This window comes from Cottoperca gobio, chromosome 14 (genome assembly GCF_900634415.1).
Source record: "Cottoperca gobio chromosome 14, fCotGob3.1, whole genome shotgun sequence".
NCBI classification, from domain to species: Eukaryota; Metazoa; Chordata; class Actinopteri; order Perciformes; family Bovichtidae; genus Cottoperca; species Cottoperca gobio.
This window is the reverse complement of record NC_041368.1, coordinates 78,111-101,320: the sequence shown is the minus strand read 5'-3', so window position 1 is coordinate 101,320 and position 23,210 is coordinate 78,111. Positions and strand designations below refer to the sequence as shown.

The window sequence follows — 23,210 nt, the reverse complement described above, 5'->3', positions numbered from 1 at the left end:
TCAAATGTTTCCTGTCATCTATTAAATAATGGTTTTACAAACCCTATCAAAGCAAATGAAAGAACATTTTCAGCACCACGGACAGCTGCTTTACTCTAATTCAGATTGTGATGCATTTGCATCACTTTTCACTAAATTATATGTAGCCTCTGCTTGGAAACAAAGTGATAGTGTCGTGCACCTTGCGTATATCTGTTGCAATAACGGAAGTGCATTCTCTTCCGGCTCTGCTGTGACGGGTTTGCAGAGAAAGTAAGAAGGGAAGTACACACAAGATTCACTTTATCTTTTTCTTCTTCCTGATGAAGCTATAACATGGTATTGCTTATTCACATCTTTCCGGATGCAAGTTACAATATAATTCAAGTGAAGGAGGAGTGATACAATGCTCAGTCCTTAATACATGCATCCTCACTGGATGAATTTCACTGGATTTTGTCCCCTATCACTAACATTGGAATTGCATGAGGCAGGATATTATCACAGCCAGAGGAACATGAAACAAACGTACAGTAGCTTTGAAGTTTCACAATGTATACATGGGCATGTGCGTATTATTTTATTAAAGAATTTAAAAAAATGTGCCATAGATGTGAAATGAGAAGACATTCCCCTACCATCTTTTGGAAGGTTTATGCATATTTAGTGCAATTGCATTTTAAGGCTTTTTAAGAATTGGCTGAAGCAAGAAGGGACAACATCTGACAGTAAAGCTGCAGGTGGTAAGCTTCACTACTGCCAGTTTACACAAAGAAACAAAGTAAACTTCACATTTATTGTACAATCCCATTAATTTCTGAGATGAGAAAGTTGACAATATACAATCCAGTGTTGCAACTAGTGTACACAACTACAGTGGCAGAACACCTGAAGTGATCCTTGAGAGCATGTCCGATCACCAAAGCCGACATGGCAAAGAAAGTCTGCATCAAAGTGTTATTCTGTATCATACAACTGTATAAAAATAACATGCTCTCCACTTCATTTATGTAATTTCAGTGAAACAATGAGCCTATTCAATTTTTATGAATATGTGAGGTATTAGTAAAATGACCACGACACATGCTACCACATTTGTGCAAATACCTAGACAAATAATAATCTAGAATATACAGGGCCATCAGTAAACATTCAATAAGTAAAACAGAACTGACATCCACTGAAGGCCAGGTATGCAATGAGCAGCACGCCTGATCAACAAAATCCACTGAAAACATATTTTCATGTCCATGTTGTTAAACTGAAATATCCCTACATGAATACTGCCTCTAGGATTAAGTGGTAGCATTCAAATATTAGTTTGTGATGAATAATTATCATCTCCTATTTGTGTGCGGTTGAATAAGAGGACTCACACTCACCCTGAGCATCTACTTTTTCCCAATTAATCAGAAAAAAGTCACATAACAGGACATCAACAGTTGGCTCATTTCAGGAAGATACATTATTCCAGTTTCTCTGCGATCCGTCCCATTTTGGTGCGCATGTTGCGTGTGAGGAAGACGCCAATGGTGGCAATGGCCATTATCACCTCAGCTACCCAGAAAGCCATGTCCCAGCTGTGTTGTTTGGCAATAGTGCTGAAGGGAAGCCCTGCCATAAATGCCCCCACTGCAACAAAAGAAAGCTTGTTTAGTCGTATGAATGTGCCAATGCTGGAATACTACAGTAACACATGTGAATCTGAAGCTCACCATTAGCCATCAGAGCTACAACAGCATGAGAGGTTCCACAAAAATTTGAAGGAGCACTTTCGCTGGCTATCACCCCAAACAAGGCAATTGGTCCATAAGAAGAAAATCCAAACATAGCACCGAGGAACAGGATCCAGATCTGAGTATGACAATAAGAAAACGTGGAACAGTTTTATTGAAAGCTTTACTGAAATTCAGTACAGAAAATTGTAATACCCATGAACTCCATAGCATTTTTGAGCATACCTCTTTTTCTGATACACCAATGAGGACAGAGACAGGATGAATGACTTGGACCCAAAGAGGAGCCTCCTGAGAAAAGACAATAAGCTCTTGTGTTTTTCAATATAGCCAACCATTGCACACAGTAATAAAGGAAAGTTGCAGTTACCTTTGGGATTTCAGGTGTGATGGTGACTCTGAAGAGGTACATGGACACATACATACCGGCCATCATGAGAATAAGCAGGCCATGGCGAGGATTGCCGTGAGTGCCCAAGCCTTTCTGAAGGAAGTCAAAGAGAGAATGTTTTAACAATGAACCCTACTTGATAATCCCAGTCAGTTTTGCCTAATATATCCCTGGCTGTTACTCACCCGAGCTACAGCTCTGTCAGAGAGGAAGCCTGCTGCAAGGCTGCCCACAAAACCTCCCACCTCCAAGGCACTCATGTAGGTACTGCCTGTGGGCAACATCACTGAGGTCAGCACCCCTAACCAGCCAGATTGAGTGAAAATCAGTGAGAAGCACTGGACAATTAAAATACATACCCATGAGAACAGTCTGGCCTTTCTCCTGCATGAGGAACAGCTGTCCCCAGTCAGTGGCAGCTGTTTTCACACCGAACACCACCAAGTAACCCAGAGACAGCACCCACAGGAAAGGAGAGAGGAGGAACTCACTCAGGGTGCTCTCACTGTTGCCTGGTGAGTTCAAGCACAAACAGGGAGATACATTCAATGCAATGGGTCAATATACATGCAGTACAGTACAAGTGCTCTAGTATGTGTAGTTAATACAACTATTTTAATTACTCATTCTATACTGCATACCCATTACATGGTGTAGCCAAGTCCCATCTATATCAGTATTCTTTGTATGGAGTGTGTCCTTCAGTTATATGGTGAAGTTTGTATATGACCGCTTAGACTGTACATCACTTCTGAAAAGTCTGGTATGTCCAGGCATCCAAAAAGCCATCTTTTTATGTTTACAATATGTGAAATAGTATAGACGGAATCGGAGTTTCGCAATGCATGCTGGGGTGGCAAGACTAGAAAAGTGAGCACCAACTCCACAAGGGCTACCATATTGATTTATTCTCTACGTACTTACATTTTATTTAGCTAATTTTCCAAGCGTTTTTACATTGTATTTGGCTAGTTTTTAGTGTGTAATCATCACTCTTCTAGTTGTGGGATTTGGACACCGGAATTGTGTGGTGAAAGGATGTTCGAGCAGTGGGAAAAAGCTAAATAAATGGGCAGAATCTCATTGTGAGCTTCACGATTGCAAAAATTGCGACTGCAAGCCCCCGTTCGAACTATTTCCATTACCAACCGCACTAAAGAACAAAGACAGAAGGCTAGCATGGACCAAAGCTGTAAAGAGACAGGATTACAATGGGACGTCTTGGAAGCCCAAGAAATCTTCGCGGATTTGCAGTGAGCATTTCATGCAAGGAAAACCAACAAATTAATTCCCTGATCCTGAACTCGGCCTGGGGTATGTAGTCTATCTACTTGATTTATATATTGACAAATGTACTTTCTATATATTGAGTTTTATAATAATTAACAAACACAAGTTAGGTATATATTTATAATGGCTTACCCTGCAACACAACTGCAATAAGCACTTATAATATCGCCAGTTTTCTTGACTGCGCAGATCCATACCGAATGTGGCGTATGGGAAACTTTCATTGAATGAGTACAATTTGCTTTCAAAAAGAAATACTCAGAATCTGCGAGAGGATTGAAAGATATTTGTTTCAACCAGCCAGAGTCAAACAGTCTAAATGCTTTGCCTTCTTTGTATTCGTTCAAAGTTTGTTTATGAAACTCGACATTGTTCCCTGGGTGGTCAGACATTAAAAATAATGTTATATCGCTGAGGTATATCGGCGGCCAAGAAGTCATGCTGTTGTTTTCATTGACCCAGTCATCCTGCAATGTCAAGGGTTCAGGCACTGAAACGCCACTCGGCATAACCAAAAGCTTAGTCTTTTCTTTTTCTGTGATTGAAAGTCTTTCGTTAGCTGTTGGTTCCTCCTCAATGCCCATCTCTGATGCAGCAAACACCCTGGCAATAAGCTCGAGTTTTGTTCCTGAAACCTTTAAATTCCGCGTGCGGCAAAATACTTTCAAAGCTTCGACTTTCCACATCTAAACCTCATCATAAGAAAGGAGTTCAGAACTCATTGTAAAGTAGTAGGTTTGTTTACAACACGCTTGAAGAATAAGCTAAATACAATGTAAACACGTAGAGAATAAATCCAATATGGCAGCCCTTGTGGAGTTGGTGCTCACTTTTCTAGTCTTGCCACCCCAGCATGCATTGCGATTCCACCGGAAGCCCGAAACTCCGATTCCGTCTATAGTAAAAAGCAGGGGTGGGACTTCCGGTTACGGCGGCCACGTGAGAAGACGTGTATCAGATAACTCAAGTTCAAGCTACGACAATTTCTACTAAAAATACTTTAATTTGCAACGTAAAACATTAAATAGGGTTGGTGTGAGGGTTGTGATGTCGAGAGCTGGTAAATTACGCAAAGAAAAGAGCAAAGGGTCTAAGCAACCGAAGCTGACGGACTATCACACTCCTAGTGAAAAACAGAAAGCTAACGAAGACATGGCGGCGGACCAGCGGAGAAAGAGGACTTGGAGGGGAGAATGAGGGTGCAATACTGGCTGCTTTAAGCTCCATAAAAACAGATTTGATTGAATAATGTCAGCTTTTTTGGAAAAATGGATTCCTGAGGTGCTGAACAACACAACTTGACAGGCCTCCGTGGTGATCGAAAGGGCGCATCGTATCGGACCGATGAGGGACAATAAGGCGCCTCCAAGGACTCTAATAATGAAGATCAACTTCATCATTAGAGTCATTACATAGATGACCCTAAATGTTTTGAGGATCTGTTCCTTACTCTCTCAACACTTGCAGGACAACACATTATAGCAGGGGATTTTAACTGTACGCTAAACCCTAGTACAGATAGATCCACAGGACTAGATCAGTCACATACCCGGTGTAAAACAGTTATATATCGTTTTATTAAAGAATTAAGGCTGTTGGATATATGGAGAGAATTGAAACCCCATGCAAAAGCCTATTCCTGTTTCTCTAACACATTCAAGACCTATTCACAAATTGATTACTTTTTGATTTCCTCAGAATTGCGGTCCAAAATCCATAATTGCTACTATGATAATATTGCTGTCTCAGATCATGCGCCCTGTTGTTTAATCTATGTGGATAAAAAACTGGCAAAGGACCCTCCTAGATGGTATTTCCAGCACAAATGGTTACAAGATGAAGAATTTATAAAAATATATAGGACAGATAGATGAGTTCTTTGAAATCAATACTACACATCTGCATGTACAAAAAGAGGGCATATTAGTTATACAAAGTCAAAGTCAAAAAAGGCACGAGAAGAGAGGTTACAATTGGAATATAAAATAAAAACTCTTCAGGAAAAGGTTTTTGAGAAAAGTAATCCTCAACTTGAAAGTGAGTTACTAATTTTGAGAGCTGAATATAATAAGTTGTCTGCTTTTAGAGCTGCCTCTAGTCTTTTAAGACAAACATTCTATGAACAAGGTGATAAAGCAGGTAAATTATTAGCATGGCAGATTAAACAACTAGAAACTAGAACATCAATAACAACCATTCTATCTAACGGACATGTTGTTGTGGATCCTATAGAAATTAATGATGCCTTTAAGGACTATATCCATCCATCCATCCATCCATCCATCAATCGTCTACCGCTTATCCGGGATCGGGTCGCGGGGGCAGCAGCTCCAGTAAGGAACCCCAATCTTCCCTTCTCCGGGCCACATCCTCCAGCTCCGACTGGGGGATCCTGAGGCGTTCCCAGGCCAGAGAGGAGATATAATCTCTCCACCGAGTTCTGGGTCTTCCCCGGGGTCTCCTCCCAGCTGGACGTGCCTGGAACACCTCCCTAGGGAGACGCCCAGGTGGCATCCTTACTAGATGCCCGAACCACCTCAACTGGCTCCTTTCAACGTAAAGGAGCAGCGGCTCTACTCCGAGTCTCTCACGGATGGTTGAGCTTCTCACCCTATCTCTAAGGGAGACGCCAGCCACCCGTCTGAGAAAACCCATTTCGGCCGCTTGTACCCGTGATCTCGTTCTTTCGGTCATGACCCAGCCTTCATGACCATAGGTGAGGGTAGGAACGAAGATCGACCGGTAGATTGAGAGCTTTGCCTTCTGGCTCAGCTCTCTTTTCGTCACAACGGTGCGGTAAAGTGACTGTAATACCGCCCCCGCTGCTCCGACCAATCTCTCGCTCCATTGTCCCCTCACTCGCAAACAACTCCTTCACTTGGGGTAATGGCTCATTCCCTACCCGGAGTAGGCAATCCACCGGTTTCCTGCTGAGAGCCATGGCCTCAGATTTGGAGGTGCTGATCCTCATCCCAACCGCTTCACACTCGGCTGCGAACCGATCCAGTGACTGTTGAAGGTCACAGACCGATGATGCCATAAGGACCACATCATCTGCAAAGAGCAGCGATGAGATCCTCAGGTCACCGAACTGCAACCCCTCTCCTCCACGACTACGCCTCGATATCCTATCCATGAAAATCACGAACAGGATTGGTGATAAAGCGCAGCCCTGGCGGAGGCCAACATTCACTGGAAACGAGTCCGACTTACTGCCGAGTATCCGGACACAACTCTCGCTTTGGGCGTACAGGGATTGGATGGCCCTCAAAAGTGACCCCCTCACCCCATACTCCCGCAGCACCTCCCACAGTATCACCCGGGGGACCCGGTCATACGCCTTCTCCAGATCCACAAAACACATGTAGACCGGATGGGCGTACTCCCAGGCCCTCTCCAGGATCCTTGCGAGAGTGAAGAGTTGGTCCGTTGTTCCACGACCAGGACGGAATCCGCATTGTTCCTCTTCAATCAGAGGTTCGACTACCGGCCGAACCCTCCTTTCCAGTACCTTGGAGTAGACTTTACCAGGGAGGCTGAGAAGTGTGATACCCCTGTAGTTGGCACACACTCTCTGGTCCCCCTTTATAAATAGGGGAACCACCACCCCGGTCTGCCAACCCCTAGGCACTGTCCCAGACTTCCACGCAATGTTGACGAGGCGTGTCAACCAAGACAGCCCCTCAACACCCAAAGCCTTCAGCATTTCTGGACGGATCTCATCAACCCCTGCGGCTTTGCCACTGTGGAGTTGTTTGACTACCTCAGTGACTTCCATCAGGGAAATTGACGATGATCCCCCATCAGCTTCCAGCTCTGCCTCAACCATAGAGGGCGTGTTAGTCGGATTCAGGAGTTCCTCAAAGTGCTCCTTCCACCGGCCGATAACCTTCTCAGTTGAAGTCAGCAGGGTCCCACCCTTGCTGTACACAGCTTGGATGGTTCCTCGCTTCCCCCTCCTGAGGTGCCGGATGGTTTTCCAGAAGCACCTTGGTGCAGACCGAAAGTCCTTCTCCATAGCTTCTCCGAACTTCTCCCACACCCGCTGCTTTGCCTCTGACACGGCAGAAGCTGCCGCCCTTCTAGTCCTTCGACTTTAAGGACTATATGATACAAAAAAAATGAAACTAATGTACAAAGCTTAAATAGGTTCTTAGACTCACTAACTATACCAAATATCTCAAATGAACGTAAAGAAGAAAATCTAGAGCTAGAAATGAACAAAGACGAGATTGGGCATGCCATTGATAATATGAAAACAGGGAAAATGATCAGATGGTCTTCCAATTGATCTATATAAAAAATTAAAAAACAAATTGCTTGCATCACTTGTGGAAATGTTTTCAGAGGCATTTAATAATGGAAGTCTTCCACCCTCCATGAACAGTGCTTTAATCATTTTGCTGCCAAAACCAGGTAAACCCTCTAACAAGTGTGAGAACATGAGACCCATAAGTTTGTTAAATTCTGACCTAAAGATAATATGTAAGCTTCTAGCGAAACGTTTACAAATATTGCTACCAAATACCATTAATAAAAGATCAAAACGGATTTATTATGGGAAAGCAAGGTTTCCACAACGTAAGGAGGGTATTGAATATTATTCATGCTAATCAAGAAAAATTAATTACAGCACTTCTATCATTGGACGCTGAAAAGGCCTTTGATAGAGTCGAATGGCCCTATCTGTTCAATGTCCTGGAAAGATTTGGATGTGGAAATAACTAAATATATAAAAATGCTAGAGCGGAAATCTTAACAAATAGAAATATTTCAAAACTGATAAGAATCAGTAAAGGTTGCAGACAAGGCTCCCCACTCTCGCCCCTGTTGTTCACATTAGCAATTGAACCTCTCACAATAGCAGTTCGTTCACACCCTCAATTTAGTGGAATAACAGTAGGGCTGACAGAACATAGAATATCGCTTTATGCTGATGATGTAATTTTATTCATTTCAAAATTAACTTAATCTATTCCGGCCTTGACACAGGTCATAACAACATTTGGTGATATTTCAGGGTGAATAATACTAAATCTTCTATTTTACTGCTTAACGAACATGAAAGAAGGAACCCACTTGATGAGGTAATTAAATTTAACCCTGTGGAACAGTTTAAATATTTAGGAGTACAGATATTGCCAAGAATACAACATGTTGAGGCTAATTATGAACCTTTAATGATATAAATTAATGAGTCAATTGAGAGATGGATGTCACTACCTTTATCTATAATTGGGAGAATCAATATTTTAAAAATGAATATTTTACCAAAATTACTTTATTTATTTAAAAATATTCCTCTGCCACCCCCATTGGATCTGTTCTCAAGACTTCAGAAGAAAATTGTTAGATTTGTATGGAACATATAGGAGGGCAAGACTTCGTTTGTCTTTATTGTATTTACCATTTGATCGAGGGGGTTTAAAATGTCCAAATATAATGTGGTATTACTGGGCTGTGCAGCTAAGAACCATTATGTTCTATTTTTCAACGAATGATGCTCCTCATTGGACTGAAATGGAATCCCATGGTTTAAAATTACCTCTTCTCATTATACATATATTCAGATACAGTACGCAAGCTACGTAAACAAACAAAAAATCAAATTGTAAAACATATAATAAAGATATAGTATGATGTAAAAAAATATTTAAAAGAGCCACATTCACTATCACCATATAGTCCAATATGGGGTAATCACTTTTTTGTACCGGGTAGAGCAGACGCAACATTTAAAATATTGGAATCAAAGGGACTTAAAATGATCCAGGACCTTTATTTGACAGACTCAAACACCATGATGTTTTGAGGAGCTGAGGTCTAAGCTCGGTCTCAATAGAAAACATTTCTTTAAATACCTTCAGCTTAGAAGCTTTGTTAAGGCGAATCAAAATGATGCATTATCAAGACCTCTACACTCACCTTTGGAAAAAATGATGATAAAAGGACAGTCTGAGAAAGGGTATCATATCAGAGTTTTACAATATGTTGACCTCTTACTCAGTTGAAAACTCACAGTATAAGTTGAATGCCTGGAAGGACAACCTACAAATTGAAATTTCAGATGAGGATTGGAAAATGGCTTGCACTGCTGCTCATACAAAGTCTATCAATACACAACTAAAACTAATACAGTATAAGTGGTTGATGCGGCTATATGTGACTCCGGTGGATTTAAACCAATACAACAAAAACATTCCAGATATATGCACAAAGTCCACAGAAATTAGAGGAACATTGTTTCATTGTATATAGCAGTGCAGAAAGATTGAAAGGTTCTGGGAACTACGAGGTACAATAGAGAAGATTATTTCAAAACAGATTTTACTGGACCCCAAGCTTTTTCTGTTGGATTTATATCCGGAGAAACATAAATATAGTAAAAATTAGGGAGCATTTATAGACCTCAGTTTGCTTCATGCTAATGTTTTGGAAAAAACGTTCACATTCCAAGCATTACTCAGTGGTTACGACAAATGTTATCAGGCCTTCCATTAGATAGGATATCTTACATTTTAAAGGCTAAGCAGCATATATTTGAGAATATATGGAGGCCCTTTATAAACTATGTTAAAGACTTGGACTTAACTGATGATCAAGTGGGCGACTAGTTGCGGTGGTAATGCAGTTCCTAGCTAGACTTGTGTATCTCTTGTGAACATGTTTTGTTTCTGAATGTTTGCCTAAATAAGTAATGTACTCTGTTTTGTATTGGATTACAACTTGTTTTGTTTTTTCTGTATTTTTTTATTGTTTTCTTTCTTTGTCTGTAATGTTGAAAATGTAATAAAAATATTGCAAAAAGAAAAGCAGGGGTGGTATACTCTAGAGACCCCTCAAGGGGGCGGGCAAGAATCACAGCGGGTGTGCCAGGGTTTGGTTATCAAAATTAGATTTGCACATGAATAACTAAAATCATAATAACATATTAACTGGATAATTTATACAAAACTGTCCCTATATAAAAAAAAAAAAAAAGATTTATTGTTGTGCTTACTTAAAATAGTAAACCATAGTACTTAGTAGATCACATCTGTGACCTCTGTACATCTGTAACCTCTGTACCTCTGTGACCTTTGTACATCTGTGACCTCTTAGGGCTCAGCTTTTCTTTAGCTCAGTACAAGGTAAAGGGGGCTTCAAGGAAAAAAGGTCTAGAACCACTGCTCTAGAGACTGAGGAATTAAGTAATAATAAAAAAAACCCTCAATTGTTCGTTCACAGAAAGATGTCTTGTGACTCCCTTGTGTCTCATTTGGCTTATTAAGTTTTCAATCATTCTGGTTGCGTTAATTCATATGGCATACATTTTGGCAAGGTTGTTAGTTTTTAATTTGGAAGTTCAACCTTAGCTCCTACATTAAGTCTACAATAAAGTGTTTATTCAAAGTACAGACACTCCGACCCTTAAAAGGTTCAATGTGTAAGATATGGAAGAATATAAACTTAAAACATTAAAACAATGAACTAACATTATCAGCAGAGTGAAGAGGTAACAGTGATGACGTTCTGTCAGAGACGTCTATGTGTTGTGTTGCAGAGATATCTACTGAAGTTAGCAGTCCAACTGACAGACTCTGGCAGACTCAGGGCTCGTCTACATCACATCCATGATCTCTGCACGTTTTCATAGTTTGTTGTGGTTTAATCCAAAGTGACAGAAACGATAAAACGACTCGCAGCATCGCCTCTTCTTCACCGCTGCCAAGAGGCTGCTCCACCAGAGTGTGAGAGATGGGAGACATCAGCAGACAGCACTGATTTAGCCGACTCTCCGCCAGAAATTTCTGTTGCTGCCGCTACACTAGTTAGAACCAGAACTCCATAAGCCCGCTGGGACTCCCGGTGCTGGGACATTCACCGGTAGTCTCCGAGCTGCTGCACGCTCCCTACCAGGAAGCAGTACTATGTCTGCGCGGGGGACGAAACAAAAACAAGTAATTTCCTTGTCTCTGATACCTGGGCCCAAGCAAACATCAAAACGTAATGTTACACGGAGCGTACAGCCCTCAGTGCTACAGTAAACACATATCTAAACTCCACATGAAGATTATAAAATAGCAGCGATATTTAGGCTCTGAGTTTCAGCAGTCTGCTCTGATGAACTGACAGACAGACTAACTGAGGAGTAAACATACACAGTAAATATCAACACTAGAAGAGAGATATACAGTAGCTGTAGAATACAATACACAATATAAAGAATACATTAGAATACTCTAAAACTTAGAATATAATAAATATAGCAAAGTACATTAAAAAATATAAACAGGTTAACATACTATAGTTGTTTATTTTAATAAAAGATTGTTTTGATGATTGATGAATTGAGATTGTATTGAGCCAGTAGTAGAGGTGAAATTCTTTCTTTGGAGCAGGTGGCTCGGAATTACACAAATGTTCCCATTAAACCACAATTAATTCATTACAGCATAGAATCGTGCATCCTATTATATCAGGCTTTCAATAGAGAGCCCTGGCTTCAAAATGTTACTTTTGACTATTTTCCACCAGTTTGAGCCCTTTTCTCATGTTTGGCCTATAGAGCAAAGACATGCTCCCCAGTGTAACAAATATATGAAACTAACATGTGTGTGTTGATATGGATGTCGGGGAGGGTGTGTGTGTGTGTGTGTCTATCTACACACGTATGTGTTAGTAGTGGTTTTATTATACAGGTACATCTCAATAAATTAGAATATTGTGGAAAAGTCCGTTTATTTCACTAATTCAATTCAAAAAGTGAAACTAATATTATATGGATTCATTACACACAAAGTGAAATATTTCAAGCCTTTATTTGTTTTAATCTTGATGATTACGGCTTACAGCTAAAAATCAGTATCTCAGAAAATTAGAATATTGTGAGAAAGTTCAATATTGTTGACTCACGGTGTCAAATTCGAATCAGCTAATGAACTCAAAACACCTGGAAAGGTTTCCTGAGCCTTTAAATGGTCTCTCAATCTGGTTCAGCAGGCTTTACAATCATGGGGAAGACTGCTGACTTGACAGTTGTCCAGAAGACAGTCATTGACACTCTTCACAAGGAGGGAAAGCCTCAAAAGGTCATAGCTAAAGAAGCTGGCTGTTCCCAGAGTGCTGTATCCAAACATATCCATAGAAAGTTGAATGGAAGTTAAAAGTGTGGTCGGAAAAGGTGCACAAGCACCAGGGATAACTGCAGCCTTGAGAGGATCGTCAAGAAGAGGCCATTCAAAGATTTGGGGGAGCTTCACAAGGACTGAGGCTGGAGTCAGTGAAGAGCCACCACGCACAGACGTATCCAGGACATGGGCTACAACTGTCGCATTCCTCATGTCAAGCCACTTCTGAACCAGAGACAACGTCAGAAGCATCTTACCTGGGCTAAGGAGAAAAATAACCGGTCTATTGCTCAGTGGTCCAAAGTCCTCTTTTCAGATGAAAGTAGATTTTGCATTTCATTTGGAAATCAAGGTCCCAGAGTCTGGAGGAAGAGTGGAGAGGCACAGAATCCAAGTTGCTTGAAGTCCAGTGTGAAGTTTCCACAGTCAGTAATGATTTGGGGAGCCATGTCATCTGCTAGTGTTGGTCCACTGTGTTATCTCAAGTCCAAAGTGAACGCAGCCGTCTACCAGAAAGTTTTAGAGCACTTCATGCTTCCTTCTTCTGAGAAGCTTTTTGGAGATGCTGATTTCATTTTCCAGTAAGACTTGGCACCTGCCCACACTGCCAAAAGTACTAATGCCTGGTTTAATGACCATGGAATCAATGTGCTTGATTGGCCTGCAAACTCACCTGACCTGAACGCTATAGAGAATCTCTGGGGTAATGTCAAGAGCAAGATGAGAGACACGAGACCCAACCATGCAGACGAGCTGAAGGCCGCTTTCGAAGCAACCTGGGCTTCCATAACCCCTCAGCAGTGCCACAGGCTGATCGTCTCCATGTCACGCCGCATTGATGCAGTGATTCATGCAAAAGGAGGCCCAACCAAGTACTGAGTGCAGACACATGAACAGAAGGCTGAAGGCTGACATTTCTGTATTAAAAATCCTTTTTTTTATTGGTCTTATGTAATATTCTAATTTTCTGAGATACTGATTTTTGGGTTTTCATTAGCTGTAAGCCGTAATCATCAAGATTAAAACAAATAAAGGCTTGAAATATTTCACTTTGTGTGTAATGAATCCATATAATATATGAGTTTCACTTTTTGAATTCCATCCATCCATCGTCTACGGGGCAGCAGCTCCAGTAAGGAACCCCAATCTTCCCTTCTCTGGGCCACATTCTCCAGCTCCGACTGGGGGATCCTGAGGCGTTCCCAGGCCAGTGAGCAGATATAATCTCTCCACCGAGTCCTGGGTCTTCCCTGGGGTCTCCTCCCAGCTGGACGTGCCTGGAACACCTCCCTAGGGAGGCGCCCAGGTGGCATCCTTACTAGATGCCTGAACCACCTCAACTGGCTCCTTTCAACGTAAAGGAGCAGCGGCTCTACTCCGACTCTCTCATGGATGGCTGAGCTTCTCACCCTATCTCTAAGGGAGACGCCAGCCACCAGTCTGAGAAAACCCATTTCGGCCGCTTGTACCCGTGATCTTGTTCTTTCGGTCATGACCCAGCCTTCATGACCATAGGTGAGGGTAGGAACGAAGATCGACCGGTATATTGAGAGCTTTGCCTTCTGGCTCAGCTCTCTTTTTGTCACAACGGTGCGGTAAAGTGACTGTAATACCGCCCCCGCTGCTCCGATTCTCCGGCCAATCTCTCGCTCCATCGTCCCCTCACTCGTGAACAAGACCCTGAGGTACTTGAACTCCTTCACTTGGGGTAAATGCTCATTCTCTACCCGGAGTAGGCAATCCACCGGTTTCCTGCTGAGAGCCATGGCCTCAGATTTGGAGGTGCTCATCCCAACCGCTTCACACTCGGCTGCGAACCGATCCAGTGACTGCTGAAGGTCACAGACCGATGATGCCATAAGGACCACATCATCTTCAAAGAGCAGCGATGAGATCCTCAGGTCACCGAACTGCAACCCCTCTGCTCCACGACTACGCCTCGATATCCTATCCATGAAAATCACGAACAGGATTGGTGATAAAGCGCAGCCTTGGCGGAGGCCAACATTCACTGGGAATGAGTCAGACTTACTGCCGAGTATCCGGACACAACTCTCGCTCAGAAGTGACCCCCTCACCCCATACTCCCGCAGCACCTCCCACAATATCACCCGGGGGACTCGGTCATACGCCTTCTCCAGATGCACAAAACACATGTAGACCGGATGGGCGTACTCCCAGGCCCCCTCCAGGATCCTTGCAAGAGTGAAGAGTTGGTCCGTTGTTCCACGACCAGGACGGAATCCGCATTGTTCCTCTTCAATCAGAGGTTCGACTACCGGCCGAACCCTCCTTTCCAGTACCTTGGAGTAGACTTTACCAGGGAGGCTGAGAAGTGTGATACCCCTGTAGTTGGCACACACTCTCTGGTCCCCCTTTTTAAATAAGGAAACCTAGGCACTGTCCCAGACTTCCACGCAATGTTGACGAGGCGTGTCAACCAAGACGGCCCCTCAACACCCAACGCCTTCAGCATTTCTGGACGGATCTCATCAACCCCTGCGGCTTTGCCACTGTGGAGTACCTCAGTGACTTCCATCAGGGAAATTGACGATGATCCCCCATCAGCTTCCAGCTCTGCCTCTACCATAGAGGGCGTGTTAGTCGGATTCAGGAGTTCCTCAAAGTGCTTTGCCTCTGACACGACAGAGGCTGCCACCCTTCTAGTCCTTCGGTACCCTGCAACTGTTTCCAGAGTCCTCCCGGATAACATAACCCGGAAGGACTCCTTCTTCAGTCGGACGGCTTCCCTGACCACAGGGGTCCACCACGGTGTTCGAGGGTTACCGCCCCCTGAGGCACCTAAGACCTTGAGACCACAGCTCATCACCGCAGCCTCAGCAATATAGGTTTTGAACATCACCCACTCAGGTTCAATGCCCCCAACCTCCACAGGGATGTCTGAAAAGCTCTGTCGGAGGTGTGAGTTGAAGATCCCCAGGACAGGGGCTTCCTCCAGATGTTCCCAGTTCACCCGCACTACCCGTTTGGGTTTACCAGGTCTGTCCAGAGTCTTCCCCCACCCCTTGATCCAACTCACCACCAGATGGTGATCAGTCGACAGCTCCGCCCCTCTCTTCACCCAAGTGTCCAAAACATGCGGCCTCAGATCAGATGATACGATTACAAAATCGATCATTGACCTTTGGCCTAGGGTGCTCTGGTACCACGTGCACTAATGAGCATCCTTATGTTCGAACATGGTGTTTGTTATGGCCATTCCATGACTAGCACAGAAGTCCAACAACAAACGACCGTTCGGGTTTAGATCAGGGAGGCCCTTCCTCCCAATCACGCCTCTCCAGGTGTCTCCATCGTTTCCCACGTGTGCGTTGAAGTCTCCCAGCAAGACTACGGAGTCCCCTACTGGAGCGCCCTGCAGGGTTCCATTCAGGGTCTCCAAGAAGGCTGGATACTCCGAACTGCGGTTTGGAGCATAGGCACAAACAACAGTCAGAGTTTTCCCCCCATAACCCAAAGGCGTAGGGAGGCGACCCTCTCGTCCACTGGGATAAATTCCAACGTAGCGGCGCTCAGCCGGGGGCTAGTGGGTATCCCCACCCCGGCCCGACACCTCACACCTTGGGCAACTCCGGAGAAGAATAGAGTCCAACCCCTATCCAGAAGTACAGTTCCATAGCAAAGACTATGCGTAGAGGTAAGCCCCACCAGATCCAACTGGTAGCGATCCACCTCCCGCACTAGGTCCGTCGAGGTCCCTGACCATCACTGCAACCCGTGTGACAGCGCACCCGACCCCAGCGGTTTTTCCCATGAGTGGTGGGTGGATGGGAGGCACCACGTAGCTTCTTCGGGCTGTGCCTGACTGGGCTCCGTGGCAAACCCGGCCACCAGGCGCTCGCTGTCGGGCCCTCCCTCTGGACCCGGCTCCATAGGGGGGGCCCCGGGCAGGGTCTCTCCTTTCCTTTCCCTTTTTTTCATGAAGTCGTTTTTGAACCATTCTTAGTCTGGCCCCTTGCCTGAGACCAATTTGCCTTGCCTTTTTGTTTTTTGAATTGAATTGAATTAGTGAAATAAACAGACTTTTCCACGATATTCTAATTCATGAGATGTACCTGTATTGTACTGTACCCTCCATCTCCCTCTCTCACAAAAACACTCACACATACCTTCAAACTCAATATAATATAATATATAATATTAAATGTTTCCCCCTTTAATTGTGGGGGTTATTTTAAGAAGTTTTTGCTTGTGTGGTATGAGGGTCTAAGCACAGAAGGTGTCGTATGCCGTACAGACTGTAAAGCACACTGAGACAAATGTGTAATTTGTGATATTGGGCTATATAAATACATTTGATTTGATCCATTACATTTTTGTATATTAGTTATAATATAGACTATTGAGCTTTGAAGGTGTGTGTGTGTGTGTGTGTGTGTGTGTGTGTGTGTCTTTGAAGGGGTGTATCTTTGTAGGAGTTTATCTTTGTAGGAGTGTATCTTTGTAGGACTGTACTTGTGTGCCTACCAAGCAGCAACCTCCAAGGCTGAGCAGTGAAGAAAATGCATAAGTGCCATCAACTGCAGTTCCTCTTATGTCCACTTGAGGCTCTAAAGTCAATCTCCAAGGACCCCCATGTTAAAATACCCAACTTTACAGCAGAAATAAACATGTTTACAGCTTGGTTCAAAAAAAGGTTTTGGTCTCTACAGCTAATTTCCATATTCATGACAACTGTGGGGATTTTTATAGAACAGTTTAGATTATATTAGGCCTTAAAGTTATGCATAATTAAGGGCGTGAATGCTTTGAATGACCGGTGTGTGCCGTCTAAGGTCACTAGCAGCTAACCGTCTGCTTTGCTGCGTCACCCGAGCCCGCCTCAACTCCTCAGACGATGCCCATTTTTAGATTAGCTGGGAGTTAGACGGCTGGAGCCACCCACATTGAGCTTCACAACGGCTCTTCAGAAACCTATGGGTGACGTCACAGAGATTATAAAGCGTAGTTATAATCCATCACACGTGGTTATTCACTGACCATGTTAACCTCAAGTCCAGTCTACTCCTGTAGTGTTAAAGAAGTTTTTAATTGTATGTCAATTGACTGACTAATTGACTTATCATTTCAGCTCTAATTAATAACATTTCCTTTCAATAAAGATTTTGATATTTGTTCTTTCCCTAAAAAAAACTTATCAGACAGAAAGTCTTTAGGAGCATTGTTTTGTCTTGTATGCACAGTAGGCCAACCTGCTTCTAGATAACTTAATTTAAGTTCTTCCCTGATTATATGAGTGTACTCCTCCCTGTAATTCACTGTCATCTGATTGGACTGTAATGCTGTAGGGTCAGTCCTACTTATTTGTTGATTATGTGGAAAGTAAAACAAAGTCTGTCAGTTACCATAAATTATACAGTAACTGTATTAATTGCAAATTTCCCAAGTGTGGCTGTTATTGGGACAGATATAACCACAAGAGAGGAATCCATCTTCAGTCTCTTTACTCACAGTAAGCCTGCTCTCTACTTACCTCTCTTCACCCCCTTCTTGGCTGCGGCCTCGATGCTGGGCAGGCCCACATCCTTTGGCTCATTCTTTACAAATAGCACACAAACAAATGAGAAGGCAGCACAAAAAATGCCAGACATGGTCAGGATAGTCCTCCAGTCGTAATACTGCAGGAGCACTGTGGCCAGGATTGGACCCAGACTTCCGGCCAGGTTCATACTGCAGGACAGCACAGACCACCATGTTCCAAACTGGGAGGGTTCAAACCACTGTTGGAAAAAAGACAAAGGAGAAAACAAAATTGGACAATGCAAGCAGAGAATGCACACTTATCTTACCTTTATATGCATGTCTACAAATATCATACTGCATATGGTACATATTGTAGGTTACTTTCCATGCTCCACCTTTCTGAAGCAACCCACAGGTCATGGTCAAAATCATGCTGATCATCACTAAATTATCTTTCAGAGGGAATTAAGGAAAGGAAAAAATAGCAGAAACATTACAAATGTTTGACCTAATAAATCAACATACTTTTCAATTTACTTTTTCAAAGTGCAACACTGTTCAGATTCTTTTTTTTTTTTTACTGCTGCTGGAGAAATGGCGTCAGAACCACACTCCCTCATATAATACAGCTGAAGGCAGCCATAAGCATTTGCACAGAGTAACCAGTAACTTCCATTGGGCAGCCCACAGGCTGATTCATCACCACATTGCTCCACAGTGTGTGGATGTTAACTCAGAGCTGTAGCAGCTGCTGAAGACTTGGGAGCTATTAAAAGATGTGAACTCTCACAACACTTTTGGTCAAAGTTATTTTTCTTTTAGGAAGGATCTACTATAAATACATTCTCCTGTAATCTGATCCTTTCAGCAGGCTGAACAAATGCCAACAGCTATTTATTCCACACTTTTTGAACACTGATGCTTTTAAGGTGGCTTCTCACAAGTTGTCTCTGAGCAAACCCTAATGTGTTCTGCTTTTCTATACTCAAAGAGTCTGTGCTTTCAAAGTCCTGTCTGTAATGCATACCATTCACCAGACATTTTATGATCCAAAAGCTATTTGTGAATGAGCCTTACAGATTGTTAGGAAACCCTGTAATTTCACTCCCTTGGACTTGGACAATCAGGTTCTCATACAGCTGGCACAGGAGGGCATCTCCTCAAACCACACAGTGCTACCTCTGCTCAAGTCGGGGCAAAACTCAGCTGCCCAGAATAATTGCAGGAATCATGAGTGTTGACAGTGGGACTTCTATTGGCTCTAAACATTACACTGAATGGGCTCAGTGTTGCATGAGGTGGCAGACAGGATGCTCTTACCTTGCGCAGTACTTTACCACACGGGGGCCAGCCACAACCTTGTCCCAGGCCGTTGAAGAACCAGAGCAGTGAAAACATGGGGACAGTGGAGGACCATGAGAAGGCTACGTTGATGCCCCCCACCAAGAAGAGGCCGATGGAGAAGAGCCAGCGGGAACTGATCTGATCCGACAGTACGCCGCTGATGAACTTACTGATGGCATAGGCCATGGTCTGGCTGCTTGTGATCAGACCTACAGGGATACCATGACGGTTACTATTAAGCAATGTACAAAGAGAGACTACATAAAAGGGGACATGGGCTGTAGCTTTGTACTCATGAAGGTAAAAACAAAGTTGTACAACAACTGAGACTCAAGTAATTTCACTGCAAATAATATAAAATCAGTCTTTGTTCAAATATGCATCCTCTGCCTGTGTCAAGATTTCCATCAGTAGTAGTAAATAATTACTATAAAGAATACTATAAAAGATTGACACTTGTGACTTGAACCTTTCATCAAACGTGTGTAAAGACCAACAGAGGGTGTAGAGTGGTATATTTTATCAGCCACACTGACAGAGGGTATAAGGATGCCAATGCTAACTGGCCTGTCAGTGTGTGTCAGTCTATTACTTTGATCCACATAGAAACTGTGGCGCCCAGAGGATGATTCTTACTGACTTAAGTGATCCCCTGACTTTTCCTCTAGTACCACCATGAGGTGGACATTTGGGATTAAGAGTGAAATATCTATAACTATGAGATGGATTTATGAAATTTGATTCAGACATTCATGTCTTCCACAAGATGAAAATGTTAAATTGTCCAATGCTTCGGTTTATGACTGCAGAACTGATCACTGGTCAAGTGTGGTGATGATAAACCTTTGGCATAGATAGGCGGTGAGCCTAAACACACACTTTACATAGCAAAGTGTTCTATTAGACATGAATACATTTCATGTGCAGGCAAAAGGGAGGGGGGTGCAGTAGGGCTGCACCCTCTTAGTTGAATAATTGCTCCTTTTGGTTTTGTCGAATAAGATTTCTTTAGCCGATTAGCAGTTTTTTTTTTGTATATGCTTTTTTTCATGCTGAATCTCCAAGCATTTGTACGTTGTATGTTTGGCACGATAAATAAATCAGGTTTAGGCATTATTGCACAATGTTCTTTTCAAACAATAGCCTCATTACAGTCCTAATGACTGCTTAACCAAACAAACAAAAACAATCTCTATTAGTCTCACCTAAATCATCTTTGTCCAGTTCAATCTCCTCCATCACAGAGGGCATGACAAAGGAGAAGGTCTTCCTGTTGAAAAAGTACAGCGCGTAGCCGGTGAACATGCAGAAGAAGATGGTTGCACGATAGTAGCCGTAGCCTGTGGCCCCCATGATTGCGCTCGACTGAACAAAAACGCACAAAATCAGAGATGACGTTGAAAAACAATAATTATTATATTGTTATATATCCTTTGACTTTTCTTCAGTAGAGTCTTGTATTTGGGTCCTCTGGCATCGGGATTATAGTCAGTATAGTTGATGGACTGTTTTTGGTAAATACTTGACGCTATCAACTACTTGTTTGCACTGGAACAATGGAAATATGAAACAAGATGTAGCATTGGCTGGGCAGCAGATTAAATCTTTTCCATGAGGAGAAACTCTCTTGACAGCACTCTTCTTGCAGGCTGGAAGCTCTGTGTATCTGTGAGGCTGCTGCCTGTAGAAGAGAGGACAGTGGAAGTAACCTTACAGACCTGAAAAGGAAAACAACATAATAAATAACAGAAGTTATTACGGCGGGTCATTCTACATTTGCAGATATTTAACACATAGACACTTAGTTTTAATGGGCAATTTAATGAACTTATGTTTGGACACACCGCAAATCAGACTCTATGTAACATTTATGGGCAGATATAGTCTTTATGATTACATAGTACAAACTTTCTTCTCATAGCAATTTGGTATCTGCAGCTGCCTTTCTTCAAATCAATTTTATACTCCATGTTGGCGGAATGTTTTTACAGCCCCTAATCCGTCACAGGTTCAGTGTAAAGTGACATTGTGGCCCTGAAGCTCACTGTTTCACTTGTCATATAGGCCTAAAATAAATGTTAAAGTTGGTCCTTTAACTGACGTGGGCTGTGTAGCTATCCAGTAAGCAAACCTGAACATATCAGGTGTCCTAGACAGGGAACCTAAACTCAGGAGACTGACGTGGTTGTAGACTTTTTTTTAGAAATGTAAAACTTAAGAAAACGTACGAGGACCTCACATGACCGCTTAATATAATTTCCAGTCACAAGTCAGGGACATTTTCACTCTGTGTTCAACTTAGAAGTTACCCGTGCTCCTCTGTAGACTGTGTAACACTCCTGAGACTGACAGGGTGCATCCAATACCGTTACACATGACGGGGGACTGACACTCACTAAACGGGACCATTGTTGCCAGCGTTGGTACAAAATAGTGGCGAACTGATTTATCGGTTTATCGGAGTGTCCTTCAGGCCTACATTTGACCCAATGTCGCCATAAAGCCAGACACATGGATGCTCAATGGCGTCTCATAGAACAATTTACCGTCTCGCTGCGGCACTGAAAGAGGACATGCCTGTAAAGCTGGTTACCTTTCATTCGCGTCCCTCTCGCTGATCCCATCCATGCAATAGGACGCCGCGCATTCATGGATCTGCAGCTCTTGAGCGCGTCACCGTGAGACACTGAGACTGGGGGGGGGGGCATCCAGCCACCGTAGCAAACACCGGACACTGTCGCAGTCTCTAGTTTCAAACGTTGCACAACGATCACAGTTCTCAAATGCATTTAACACCAAGTGTTGAGTGAAATACCCGAATCTATTGCCGATGCAGTCACACCGCCGAACTGGAAATATGTGACTTTAAATGTGTAATTCCTCACGGTTCAGCCAACATGGAAGCCTTAATCATCTCATGTCGTATGTATGCTATAAAAGCTCAACATTTAGCTCACACCGCTCACTACTGCCCCCCGAGGAAGTTGAACTGCTGCTGAACTAATACACATTCTACAAGAGATAACATCCAAATCCCCTGGTTTGGCAACATGCCAGCCTTAAAGCCATATGGGGGAAACTGCATTTTATAGTAAGTAAATATTAGTTATAGCGGACTGAGAAAATAGTTTTTTATGTCAAACCAGCAATACAATTTTTGCAGGGAGAAAGATTCACTTTCCTTTCATTGCCAGCTTGTGTATTCACCTTCATAGCCCACAATTCAGTTATATCACTCCAAGAAAAGGGCAAACTTAGTCTCCTGTGTGTTTATAAGACCTAAAATAGTTGATGTACTTAAACACATCGGGGGCCTGTCTCACAAAGCAGGATTAATGTTGGCTGGGTAACAACACATAAAACTACATCAGATGCAGAACTGAAACTGCAGTAGGCTATAATCCAATTAAGTCAATTTCATTTTTTAAACCAATCCCAGGAGATTTGACCTGTGTCAGGCAGTGGGGGCAGCAAAGTATAATACAGAGGAACGGTCAGAATGGCTGTTATTATTATTATTATTATTATTATTATTATTATTATTATTATTATTATTATTAATAATAATAATAATAATAATAATAATAATAATAATAATAATAATAATAATATATGCAATCCAAAGCATTGCATTGTGGGATTGTCTGCACAATTGTCTGTAGTGTTCATTTCATTTCATGGATATTCATTCCATTGTGAACATTTTGAGAGCACTATGTATTTCAAACATTTCATACTTCTTTGATGATGTTGTAATGTGTGCTCCAGTGTTGCTATTTCTTTGTAAAACATGTCACTGTGTAAAATGTGTTTTTATCCATGATGGTCATTTTGAGTATAGTAAAAATTAAAATTAAATTTGACCATCACATACAA

At 42.6% G+C, this 23,210-nt stretch overlaps 1 protein-coding gene across 6 annotated transcripts; it reads right to left on the bottom strand.

The window, feature by feature from the left end:
* Positions 1–546: 546 nt before the first annotated feature.
* Positions 547–22,290, bottom strand: LOC115019148 (glucose-6-phosphate exchanger SLC37A4-like). 6 transcript variants are annotated; one of them, XM_029448535.1, is made up of 10 exons: positions 21,928–22,290; positions 20,540–21,052; positions 19,311–19,543; positions 18,001–18,247; positions 2,466–2,618; positions 2,292–2,377; positions 2,086–2,199; positions 1,941–2,006; positions 1,695–1,833; positions 1,445–1,611 (listed from the first exon to the last, which is right to left on the bottom strand). In XM_029448535.1, the coding sequence occupies exons 2-10, from the start codon at positions 20,685–20,687 to the stop codon at positions 1,445–1,447; spliced, it is 1,353 nt and encodes a 450-aa protein (XP_029304395.1). In that variant the 5' UTR covers positions 20,688–21,052; positions 21,928–22,290. The 6 variants fall into 6 exon arrangements, with proteins under 6 accessions (XP_029304401.1, XP_029304395.1, XP_029304400.1 ...); XM_029448540.1 differs by having other exon boundaries at positions 20,540–21,015; XM_029448537.1 differs by lacking the exon at positions 21,928–22,290 and adding an exon at positions 21,232–21,363.
* Between the last annotated feature and the right edge of the window lie 920 nt (positions 22,291–23,210).

What these genes read in the sequence shown, in the direction of transcription:
- LOC115019148 (XM_029448535.1), bottom strand. Translation starts at nt 20,687, where the DNA reads ATGGGGGCCACAGGCTACGGCTACTATCGTGCAACCATCTTCTTCTGC. An exon ending in CAAGAAGGGGGTGAAGAGAG is followed by an intron (nt 2,619 to 18,000) that starts GTAAGTAGAGAG and finishes TGAACTCACCAG; the next exon opens with GCAACAGTGAGAGCACCCTG. An exon ending in TGTAGCTCTGATGGCTAATG is followed by an intron (nt 1,612 to 1,694) that starts GTGAGCTTCAGA and finishes CTTTTGTTGCAG; the next exon opens with TGGGGGCATTTATGGCAGGG.